Source organism: Camponotus vicinus, unplaced genomic scaffold, assembly GCF_025532165.1.
Source record: "Camponotus vicinus isolate PSW18456_S1 unplaced genomic scaffold, iyCamVici1.0 SCAF_9, whole genome shotgun sequence".
NCBI lineage: Eukaryota > Metazoa > Arthropoda > Insecta > Hymenoptera > Formicidae > Camponotus > Camponotus vicinus.
In genome coordinates, this window is record NW_028141981.1 from 720662 (window position 1) to 733231 (window position 12570).

At 35.5% G+C, this 12570-nt stretch overlaps 1 protein-coding gene across 4 annotated transcripts in view; it reads left to right on the top strand.

Annotated features, from left to right (window-relative positions):
* LOC145977190 (limbic system-associated membrane protein) overlaps positions 1 to 12570 on the top strand; it is a 36470-nt gene that overhangs the window by 23626 nt on the left and 274 nt on the right. For 3 of the 4 annotated variants that reach the window (XM_083108965.1, XM_083108966.1, XM_083108967.1), the window contains 10 exons: positions 4790 to 4916; positions 5448 to 5643; positions 6745 to 6846; positions 8115 to 8330; positions 8635 to 8756; positions 9003 to 9144; positions 9744 to 9841; positions 11259 to 11561; positions 12156 to 12351; positions 12460 to 12516. In XM_083108965.1, coding sequence (XP_082965091.1) covers positions 5604 to 5643; positions 6745 to 6846; positions 8115 to 8330; positions 8635 to 8756; positions 9003 to 9144; positions 9744 to 9841; positions 11259 to 11561; positions 12156 to 12351; positions 12460 to 12516 — 1276 coding nt within the window. In that variant the 5' untranslated portion in view covers positions 4790 to 4916; positions 5448 to 5603. The remainder of the gene's footprint in view (positions 1 to 4789; positions 4917 to 5447; positions 5644 to 6744; positions 6847 to 8114; positions 8331 to 8634; positions 8757 to 9002; positions 9145 to 9743; positions 9842 to 11258; positions 11562 to 12155; positions 12352 to 12459; positions 12517 to 12570) is intronic. The other variant, XM_083108968.1, reaches the window with a different exon arrangement.

A 12570-nucleotide genomic window follows, 5' to 3' on the forward strand; every position in this document is an offset into this window, starting at 1 on the left:
GATTCTGCTCGCGTTACTTTCGCACTCCGCAATCTCAGCTCCGATTCTAAAACGTGATGTCGATACGGGTGAAAAACCGCAAACGAGTTCGACTGATCCTTCAGCTTCATAAAAATCATCTTGGATCATTTATGTCCTTACCGGTGAAAATATTAAATAAAATATTAAATAAATAAACATATTAAATAGAGAAATTTTTCATATAAATTATTAAATATTTATTTATATATATAATAAATAAAATAAATATAGTATAGAAAGTATACGTATACATATACATTTCTTATTTATAAAACACTTTTCTTGTTGGTATAATTAATTATACATATAAATAAATGTAAGCGTATTGTAAAATGACCGATGATGAGTAAATGTTTTTTTTCGAAAATGACAGATATGCGTATTGAAATAATGGATTTATTTACATAGAGAATATTGCATTTATTGCGACACAGAAATAATATCCGAATGCTTTTCCTGCATATTTAGGTATTCCGGCATATTTTATCATCATGTAATTTCTCACAATCGCAATTTGCTTTACGTTGTATATCTCTCCATTCGGATTTTATATATTTATTCTCCATCTCTCTCTCTCTTTTTCTCTCTTTCGCAAAATTTCAACACATTTTCAACAATGCAGAACACACAATTCCTCGTCTTTCACTTCGATCCATCCTCTTGATTTTCTATTTCAAAAGCGTGGCTCCCTTTTTATCTCTGTCTCTATTTTTCTCTTTCTCTTTGGCTTTCCCTTTTTCCACCTTTTTACTTATTTGCCGCGACAAGGCAATTCGTCGTGTAAACATACCTTCTCGAAAAATTCAGCCACAGACCACATTCGAATCTCACCGATTCGTCGTGAGTTGTATGTACGCGCTTTCTCAAAGGAAACACGATGTTCGGGGGCTAACGAGATTCTTTTTTTTTTCATTAGTTTTCACAGGGCGCTCGCAGTATTATGTATTTGACTTTAAATTTGCAAGATGAAGTTATCGTGCAGTTACAAATCAATCAAATTGACCCACTTTTGCGAATGAAAGGGTAACCATGTATACCGCTTGTAGATATAATGTAATCTCTCGTAATGAGAGAAAATAGAATCGTTGTTAAAGGAAAACCGCTCCCTCGAGGAGTAATCGCGAGTGCTCGCGAAGAATCGATGATAACTAACCGCGGAATACACACGGAATATTTACGGGAAATAAGGAAAAAGTTGTAATTTTGTGGACCTTCTGAAGCCAAATTGTTTTCCGAAATTGTTACAGTATTCTTGGTAATTGGATTTCGCCGCTAGCCACATGCGCTCCGTTAAAATTCCATCCTGGAGAAAAAATTTCACAATAAAATCGTGCAATACGAAATATGTACTCTACAATTATCGATATATCTTTAACTTTACTTAAGAGACTTATAAGTGAGTGGGAAATTAGTTAAAATCATTTTTTCATCATTTTTTTTATCTTTGTTTAAATAAATTGGATTAAATAAAGGTTAAAAAAGTTTATCTTGTCGAGGAATTAAACATGCGTGCGCGAATATAATAATACTCGTAAAATTAATAATACAGGCGGTTCAAAGAAAAACATATTTCGTAATTATAAGCCTTATGTGTTATGCATTTGGTTGTTATGCTATTATAAAAGTTTCTCTTTATTTGTGAAAAAAAATGATAAAACAATAGTGGAATGCAAGGGAATGCAATTTATATTATTGGGACAACGATGTTAAGCGCGAGCTTTAATGAAAATAATGAAACGCAAACTCTCTCTTTTTCTATTTCTATCTTTCTCTCTCTCTAATATTGATATAACACAAAATTAGGCATTTTGGGGTTAACGCGGTTTGCTCAGTCCGTCATGGTACACATGTATAACACAATTTACGATGCGCCACCAATTATTCCAAACTACCAGTTTGACCTGAAACGATGAAATCGCTCGACATCAAACTGCGTCAAGCATCGATAAAAGATATATAAACGACATACTGTCAATCAGGACAAGAGAAGGCTTGATATTAAGGGAAAAAAAGGACTACAGACATATGTCGGTCTATTCTGTATCATTCAACTCACAGCTATTTGTCTCTTTTGCGATATATATATGTAACTGTCAAATTATGACATGTACATTTATATATAAAAGAAAATAAATAACCATAAACTGAATGATACCGAGTTAAACCGAATGAACCAGTCCTTCCTTTCCGCTAATCTCAACTTTTTTTTGTTTTGCACAAGATTCCATTTATATTATTCTAAAATTGATAGCATCAAGAGAGAGAAAATAATTATGTCGCTCATGTTCATTTTTTGATTCGCGATTATATTCCATCAACGTAATCATCGATTGAATCAAGAGTGAGAGAAACGAATGAAAGAAACGAAAGAGCGAGAAATAAAAATAAAAGCATCGGTGAACTTTTGTATCACGTCTTGTAATTTTTTGCTCTCGTTAAATAGAAGATTAGTCTTGTAATTTGCAGTATTACCTATATAAGTAAAAGCTCGATAATTCGTCTTTGAATCCGCACGATCCAATCCCGGAATGTCTAAGCGACTCCAAAACTAGGGTAAACTTACAGATAACCATAATTGTTGGTCAATACCTTTGCCCTTAATCTACTCCAACATTTCCCGGAAGACCCGCGCCAATCTGGATCTCTTGCGACTGTAAATTACGTCTTGAACTAATCATCATTCTCCCGGATATATCCGAAGATCTCGACTTGGGTCGTGTCTCATGTTTATGCCAGCGACGAATTTCTCCCCTATCTCGTCAAATAAGCCACATCTCTCTCCCCTCAGGCTTCAAGACTAGGATTACCTCAAATATCCCACAAATGTCTTACTTATAAAAATCCAATAATCCGTTAATATTATAACTATAAAGATAGATATTCGCTTGAATAACGCAGATAGATTTTATACAACTAATTATTAAATAAAATTATATATGTGTAAAATATAAATATATATAAATTTATTTTTATTTCATTAACATTTTTTTTTCGATTTTTTAAAGGAATGAAAAAATGAGATATGTGATTAACGATGAGTGCGAGAAATAAAATTTTCAAGAAAAATACTAACCGCGATCTTTCTCACTTCCGTTCACGAACGGTAGATATCCCTTTACGAGACCTCCGTAAACACAATTTAACCGAGGAGAAAGGCGCGATCGTCAGAACAACGAGACCGGTGCTTCGGTGAATTAGTGCCAATTAAGTAGCAACTTTTTAGCTGGTGCTGCGTGAATACACGACTGCTATATACTTTCTTTCTTCGTCTGTGAATGGCGATGGAAAAATTAGCTTGTCGACGATCATTGTCCCCTTTTAGTTTTTCGAATCGTCCCATATATTCCTAATTTTTAATATTTTTCGAAAGAGATGTATAGATCGAATATCGCTTTATTTTATTTTTCTCAAGCGCATCTGCGAGCAAAAAAAATAAACTATATATGAAAGATATATAAAGAAAATACCACTAACGAATTAATTTTACAATTATTCATATTATTTAAATAAAAGGGAGCGAAACACTTAGTTTATCAAAGCTGAAAATGACCTTTAAATCCTAATAAGATTGATTTTTTGGTTCTATATTCATCAAATATTTTTTACTCAATTTTTTATTCGCGTCGAGCACTATCCAGTCTATAAATCCTAAACCTATTCTTTCGTAACGTCCTATATACTTTGCGAGAGATTTTTGCTCGAATAAATCACGATAAAACTTCAACGCGATACTTGAAAGTATTTGCAACATAAATATGGGTAAATAAGCGCGAATCAAGAAAGGCTCTGACGAGCGAAAAATATATCGACGATCCGTCACGACGCAGATCTCGCCGAAAGCTCTTGGCTCGATCCTGTCAGGATTCCTTTAAAAATCCATTTAAGAGGATTTTCGTCGGCGCTTTAATGGATGCGTCAGATAATTGAGAACCATTTTAGAGAGCCTTCATCTCGACTTGGATTAAGTATATTCACATAGATTTGCACGACTACGCGCGCGCGCAGCTCGAGGAGGATTATCTTTCTCTCCCGCGGCTTCTCTATCCTTCTAGGTCCTCTCTCTTTTGTCCTTTGCTCCTGTTTGAAACTAAGAGACCTGGCCATTCGTAAGGATCGACAATGTACAATACACTCTATCGTCTTATATATTTTTTTAAACCCTTTATTAGTTACGCAAAATCTCATCTACCCGAAATAATACAATGCTTGAAAAATATGTCGAATAAAATTGTAAATATGTATGTAAATATATATGATGTATGCAATATTTATTATTGATGTGCACACGCACATAAATGTACCACAATATGATTATTTATGCGGCGAGCCACCATCTCTCAGTCCGCTCCTCTCATTTGCAAGCGAGGAAAGTCAAAGTTGATCGAATAAATCTGAGACGACAGACACCTGTAAAAAGATTAGCTCGTTTATGCAGAAAAGTTTCGTGGCGTTGTATAAAGTACACCGATTTTTGAATTGTAAATAGGTATCCTCATCGACAGTCGAAAAAAGTTGAAAGCCACCGATAAAATGTTAACCGTATATTGCTACTTGCGACGATAAATAGGTTGCTCGGAAAATAATTCGATAATAATGGGGATGAGAATGTGCAATATTTCTTTTATTTATATGAAATAACATCAGATATGTAAATTAAAGTTGAAATTAAGTATACAATAATAGAAATGATTAAAACTTAAAATATAAGAATAATAAAATTATTTGTAGCGATCGATTTACTTTCATTTTTCTCTGTTTTTTTGTTTAGAATATATTCCTAAAGAAGAGGGGGAACGTAAGGAAGATGTCGCAATGATCTAAGAAGAGTCGGAGTGGCGAATCGCTTATTGGATTAACGGTCTAACGGATAACTCTGGCGAATGGCTCTATACACGGTGCGTGTTCATGCGTAAATTGAACAAATTATAGAAGAATGCCTTTGGTGTTCGTGGGTGGACACCCTCTGCCCCTATAGCAGCAGCGGCTTTGCGATAGAATAAGACGGTGGTTCTCAATTCAATTTGCATCTTCATCTGAGAAAGCGCCAGTCAGCGTAAAATATAGCCCAAAATCTCCATAAGATTCCTTCAATTTCTTTGTTAAAAATATTTAAAATAAAATTAACTTAAATTTAACTCTTATATATATGCGTGCAATTTATTTATTCGCGTGAAATTTATTTATTTATTTCTTATCTTCTATTCTTTAAAAATAATCATTAGTCATTTTTTAAACTTAATTATCAATCAGTTAATTGCTACACAAAGATATGAATATTTCAATTATTGCGAAAATGAAATTTTATTAATCAGAGATTAGTTGATTTTGGTCGATTGTTTGTGACATGAGTACCTCTTTAAGTCGTGCAGCGGGCAACTGGTCATAATTACATTATTAGAGATGATATGTGTGTATGTGTGTTACAGATCGTACAGGACACGAATCACATCTTGAAAACGAGATCAGTGTCTCGTGAAAGACCGAAGAGATCACGTCTGAGAAAAAGAACTGAATATTTGTTGGTGTAATTTCGATACAAATCTTTTATATTCGTGTTAACGCGTGTGTAATTACCAAGAAGAATGCTACGCTTTGTTTGGATATTTTACATCTTTATGATAGGTAACGTACGCGAAATGTATTATAGCAAATATAAGTGTGCATTGGGATTTTATAAGATTCGTATCGTCTCGAAATGGAAACAACATTGGTTTTAGAGAGGAAAAATTGTCAGAATTTTGAAACCTTATAAATTTCGAGACTGTCACGTTTTATCATTTTTCCGAGCATCGACATTTATGCTCGAATCAAAATAAGGAAGTTTCGAAAGAATTCTAAGAGAGAGAAATTAGACTGTGCATTTCTTTTTTTGTTTCAACCACCTTGATCATTTTTCGCTGACTCATGCAAATTATTAGAAATACGAGAATTTACTCATCAAATTTATACGCGGAGAGGGATATCAATGGGTAATAGGTATGTTTAAGAGAGATGTGAGATAGAAAAAAAAAATTAATTTCTTAAAAGGTTTCCTTCCTCGCAAAATGGTCTCGCGCGTCATTTACGAATGATTGATTCACTTTATTGTTTTCTCACTTTAGATAATCGTTGCGAGATAAAAAGGACATACACTCCGAGCAACCTAGTTTCTCGTAATCGAAACAGTACCGTAATCGGACTGAAATATCTCCCGCACATAAGGCGGCATAATTGTAGCCGTATTTCCGTATGTGCGAATCGATTCTCTTTGGGAAGGAAAAGCACTCGCTCGAGTCGGGAGCATATACATAAAATTGCGCCTTATCGCTCGTTCGCTCGGGCGCACGCAACTTTGGCAATCGATTCCGTTTCGCCCCCAAGTTTCCGCGGGTGCGTGAGCGAGGGCATAATCGCGCACCGTAGTTTTGTTTTCGCACAGCGTAAGCGAAGGTTGCGTTATGCGGCATATAGTATAATCGATCAGATAAGAAGAGAGAGGACTTTTGCGCGTGCATACTCGAAAGAAATTTCGCATGGTCACGCACGCGACGCGAAATAATCCGAGCATTTTTATGAAAAAGGAAGGAAAAAGTAGGAGAAACAGAGTGAATATTTCACGATGCGAACAGTGTCGTTAAACGCCGATTAGTTTTCATTGTGTTATGATTGATGATTGATGATTATGATTATGATGATGTATATTTGCGTTCGCATCTACATGTTGTATGCATTTGTTTTTTGCAGGGACGCAGGCTACGGTGAACCACGACTTCCAAAGCTACCCGACGACGGTAAAAACCTATGAGAACGACACGGTTTTGTTGCCCTGTTACGTGGAAGATCAGGGTATATTATTAACGATCGATTATATCTTGCGTCTTTTTGTCTTTTCTCGAAATGATTGATATACTTGTTTCCCGTCTGGCATCAGAGTTTTCATCTCGTCACCTCTACACACGTATACACACACACACAGTAAAAAATTGTGCGTCACTATGTTGAAATTTTCTTGTATTACCGCGTTTTGATTAGTACTTTAATGTAAAATTAACATATGACTTATTATGTTATTATTTTTATAACGTTTTCATATGTTACATTTATGTCAACTTCATAACTTAACACTTTGTATATGTCTCTTAGAAACGGAATATTATTTTGAGTATTTTTAACATATTTTTAACATAATCATTTTAAACAATCAACATGTCCCAAAGTCAGTTTAACATTCTAAGAAAAATTAAAGTAAATCTTGAAATAATCTTAAACTTTGACATACGAAATAATCAAATTTACTAAAATCAAATGTTTCTATTACAAATAATTTAAGTAAAATAATTACTATTATATGTTAATGTTCTCAACATTTCTTACGAGTTATTGTAACCATTTCTTGATGTAATTTTTAATTAATTTGTATGTTATTTTTACAATACACTTAAAGTTTATTGATAACAAAAATAAATGTAAAGTATTGTGTCAATTATTTAACATTTGTAGTTTGTCGATAAGTAACATACGACGGATGAGTTATTTTAACTTAAAATTTAGAGTGGACTTTCTGGGACATGTGAAAAATGTTATAATTAACATTTTATTTTTTACTGTGCATGTATACACAGTAGGATGGAATTATTACCATTCGCAAATATTGCTCGACACATGCTACATTTAAACTGCAATCTCAGTCTCGCGATAACATATTTCGTTTTTTGCCATTTTGTTTTTTGAACATCGTTATTTCTACCTATACGAGCGTACGAAATCGGGATAAAGTAACGGGAAAGGGGAATATTTTCAGTTCCACTTATCGCTATGTGTTTCGTTTCGCCGAAAGCATTATGAATGATTCGTCATAAGTCTTGTTGAAGCATCGCTTTATTAAGGCAAATATTTATTTATTTTTGCATGCATGTGTTTCTGTCCTTTTCTTCTTCGGTGCATTAATCTATCATTGCTCGAGAGCTGAAGGTACAAACTTTCTCCTTCGCGAACCGTCTTCTTCCTCGTTAGCAAATAATAACCGTGCAAAGTGTGTCGAGTTCGAATGTCGGCTTTTTGGAATGACGGGATTCGTTCGAGCGTGCGGAAAAGCTTGTTATTTCTGCCCGTAGGCGCACAAACTAGGATGAAGTGGTGGCGAGAGGGGACCATTTTGGCCGAGAGCGGCGAGCGGAACCGACCGTCGCCTGAAAGAATCACCATGTATCAAAATGGTAGCCTACAGGTTCTAAACGTGCAACGGGAGGATAGCGGCCAATATGTGTGCCAGGTGATCCGGCCGACTCCCTGGGGACACGTTACGCAACTACACAAACTCGAAGTATTGTGTGAGTACGATCATAGTAGCGGTCACAGATGTATGCCGAGATAAGCGTCCTCTCTAGAGTATAAGGTCCCGAAAGAATACTTCTTCTTCTATACGAATCGGCGCGTTGAAAGGATCCGTTTCCGTCTATTCCGAATCCATCTATCTTCTTTCGGAGCTTATCCAGAATCGTTTCCCCATTTGATTCCTTCACCTGCGACTCTGTCCAAGCAAAGATCTGGATTTCGCACGAGTATATGTAAACGTAAAGTTGCTTTAAATATATATGGTGAGTTTATTTGTCCTTTCTCGCTCTACTCGTTCAGATCCACCAAGCGTGGAGACTATACCGGCGTCCGGCGAGCTAGAGGTCAATCTGGGAGAGACGGTGTACATGCAATGCGTAGCGAAGGGTGTACCGACTCCCATCATAAGTTGGAGGACGAAGGTAAATCGATATTCTCCCCCTGGCTTATTCGATATACCATGCCAATGATATTAGACGATTCGCGCTCAAGTGCGGTGAAGATGCTTGACGGATGTAGAGAGAAAGGGAGAAAGAAAACGTACCAAAAAATAGAGATGCTTCGCGCGATCGAACAATAAGTCAATTAAATTAAAGTGGATTGCATGTATGCTCTGTGATAAAGAGCAATGTGCATCTCGTGTTTCTTCTCCTTTTTCTTCTTTCCAGGACGGAGAAATCCCATTATTGGATGTCAGATCGCAATTGAGTTTTCATGCTGAAAATCGAAATCTTTCTGGCAGGTATACCTGCGTCGCCACTAATGAAGTCAGCGATCCCGCCATTGCGCATATAGACCTACGTATTAGATGTGAGTCGCGTTTATATCTTCCTTTACAACGAACTTTGTAATGTCTTTCTTTTTACAATTTTTGAAATATTTTTTTGTTCTTTCTCTATAATTTTTAAATTTCCTATATCTCTTCATTTCTCGTCATTATAAAAGTTATTATAATAGCTTTACAGAATTGTATTAAATGTGCGATTAGTTGTGACTTTAATTACAATTGAAACGATCATGTAAATCAGACGCACTATCCTCCGCGTTACATAGCTAAGCATAATTAAGTTAAGAAATTGCTATAGATTGCCCCTTTGGTATTCCAATCAAACGCATGAGCGAGTCAATTATGTTCATACGTATGTACATATGTACATTTGCGAGTGTTTTGCAGACATTAATCGACCATCTTCGTGACCTGTATTAACAATTCGCGATATCAAAACAAGTCTTACGTGCGCGTTTCAAAAACACGCTTCAAATATAACGCAATTTTTTTATCGAATTAAATGATGTACATATAATTAATTCAAGTAAATATCAAAAGATTGAAACATTATTCCGCAATCTTTGATCTAATGATCTTTTAATATTTTGTATTAAATATCTATATGGAAATCGATGTGCAGACAAGCCGGAGATCTACGTGAAGAAGCCATGGGTGCACGCGTATCCGGGAATACGAATACAGCTAGATTGCACGGTGACCGCCTGGCCCGAGGCGAAGGTAAGACTAATGTCTCTCTCCATGAGCTGTCATGACTGTCGTCTCGTTAATTAATAGTTCGAATAACGATTTAACGCGACATCCTGCGCGAGTACCCGCGGCACGATTCGCAGTCGGACTTTTAATTGACTTTGCAAGCGTGGAAGAAGGGTTTATATCGGAGACTCCTACGCGCGAGCGATGTGCTGCCGCTTTTAAAACGCACCCCTTAAATATCGATAAAAATTCCGGATGTCTACTCAAATATCATAAGAAAAATTCCCTGATCTTTCAGGTATTTTTATTCAAAATTTCAGATAAAGAGAATATTTTAAAGATATTTTGTGTAATGCGACTTTCTAAAATAAATTTTCTTACTGTACATATTTTTTTTTTGTAATGTTTTTCATTCATATGAAAGAAAAATATAGAGCTATTTAAATTTCAAGTATTAGATTTGCAAATGTACTGATAAAAGTTCAACAACTTTCGCAAGATAAATATTTTTCATTTGCATATTTTCATTTCTTCATCAGTAAAAATTACAATAAAGAATATGTATAACATATTCAATATTTAAAACACTGAATATATAAATAGAGATAAATATATATTTATAAATATATATATTTTAAACACTTTATTTGCCAATTGCTTACAATATAAAAGTAAAGAATATTCTTTTTTAATTTTCCAAATTTTCCAACAAAATTCCATAAGAATTTCCTAAGAATTCCAGATTTTCCATGTTTTCCCAAGGAGTAGATATCCTGGAATTAGAATAAGATAGATGAATCGAGATAACCCTGCGAGAGGAATTTATTTCTGAAAAATAAATAGATGATTCGCCTCCCTTGAGCAAGGCCAACGAAAAATTCCGTCCACACGATTAGTCGTCTCGGTCGAATAATCTCGGCACCCTCATTAAACCCTAAACTATTTTAAGAGATGAAAAAGGGAGATCCTGCAGATCTTGCGCATATCGTAAAGATAAATTCCGCGCTTCGAAAACAAGAATTCTTATAAAAGCTTATTAGAATTCTGTCTCTTTTACATCATATGAATCGAACGATATACGATACGGTTTTGGCGATTGGACCTCGATGCTCAATACAAATACAAAATATTTTCCTGCGTCCTGGGAATCGTCTTTTAGATTTCAACGAGTTCTTCACGCTCAGTAACTAAATGAAACCGCCTCGCCTGCCAAGCAATTTCTCACTGTGATCCCTTAAAGCCAGTCGCACGTGACAAATCGATTCGTAGAGAACGTGACTTATGGTATCTTTTTTTTATTTTTTCGTAAAAAGAAGGAAAGAACGAATCAGAAGCATTATATTATCGCAACATTCGATAATCGATCCAACATTATTGATTAGCAATAGCTTCTTAAAACGATGCTTAATAAAAACTAATGTTATAATTTCAATTTTTTTAGGTTGATTGGTATTTCAAAAATGAAACATTGAAGTACACATCGCGAATAGTGAAATACGACATTGGAAACGATCACAGTCTAGTGATCAGGAATGTAAATGAAAGCGATTATGGTTCCTATCTCTGCAGAGCTTCAAATTCTCTGGGATTCACGGAAAAGATTATCGAGCTATCGGGGATTGCGAATCAGGCGATCTTTAAGAAAGAGTCGCGCAGCACGTCAAGCACATCGTATAATTTCATCTGGGAGGTCGACAGTTACTATCCCATCATCGAATATCAATTCTGGTTTCGTAAATATAAGGTAAGACTTTGTTTTAAAAATAGCTCGAAATCATAAATTAATAATGATACGATCTCTCGCGAGGAAACCTCAAGAAAGTCGACATAAGGTGAATGAAATCTCGTCTTGTATCTTTCTGAAATGAGGCAACATGGGATTCATTTCGTGGATTCGTGCGTTGTTCGCGTTACGATTTTGATGGCTGCCGTACATGCAAGGGTGATCATGAAGAAATAATTGAATTAAAGGCAACGTCTTGATGACGCTATTTTATTAGAATTTCCTATCACGTAACGATATCGATCGCGAAATCTGTAGTTTCTTATTTTAATTAGTTTTATGAATAAAGGGCAAAGAGGGAGAGAGAGAAAAAATGCAAAATACAATGTTGGAATATTATAAGAAAGGTATGGGTTGCTTCCCTCATGATAAACTAGCGAGGGGATGATTCTTTTTTTAGTTGGACATTTTTTTTATAATGACCCCGAGCTATATTAGTTTGAAATAACAAAGTATTTGAGTAGGTTTTCATATTACCTTTAATGTTTGTCATTTCCTTGAGAGCAACTCTATTTCTCACACAGCAACTGTTATGTGACTATTTTTATACCGTAGAAGGATACTAACGATAAATGGCGCAGACTGCATATACCCGGTGACAACGACGTTGCCAGCCCGGTGGTGCATGTTCGTGCCTTCAATTTGACAGGCTTGGATGCGGCGACCCATTACGAGGCAGTCGTTTTGTCCAGAACTCACCATGGATGGAGTCATCCTTCAGCGATACTGCGCTTCCACACCGAAGGAGCTTGTAAGTAATAAAGATAAGTCGCTCTTTCTCTTTTACTTTTTCGCGCACGATCATGACAAAGAAAAAACTCGGATCGCACATGAAAATATATTACGCTTCATTTTGTAGCCGTCGATTCCAGCGAAAATTTCGAGGCTGATGGCGATCAAGAGAATAGGATAGCAGGTAAATATCACGATTTAATTTAAATCTTTCTTAGCGTTAAAAATTACTTGTTTC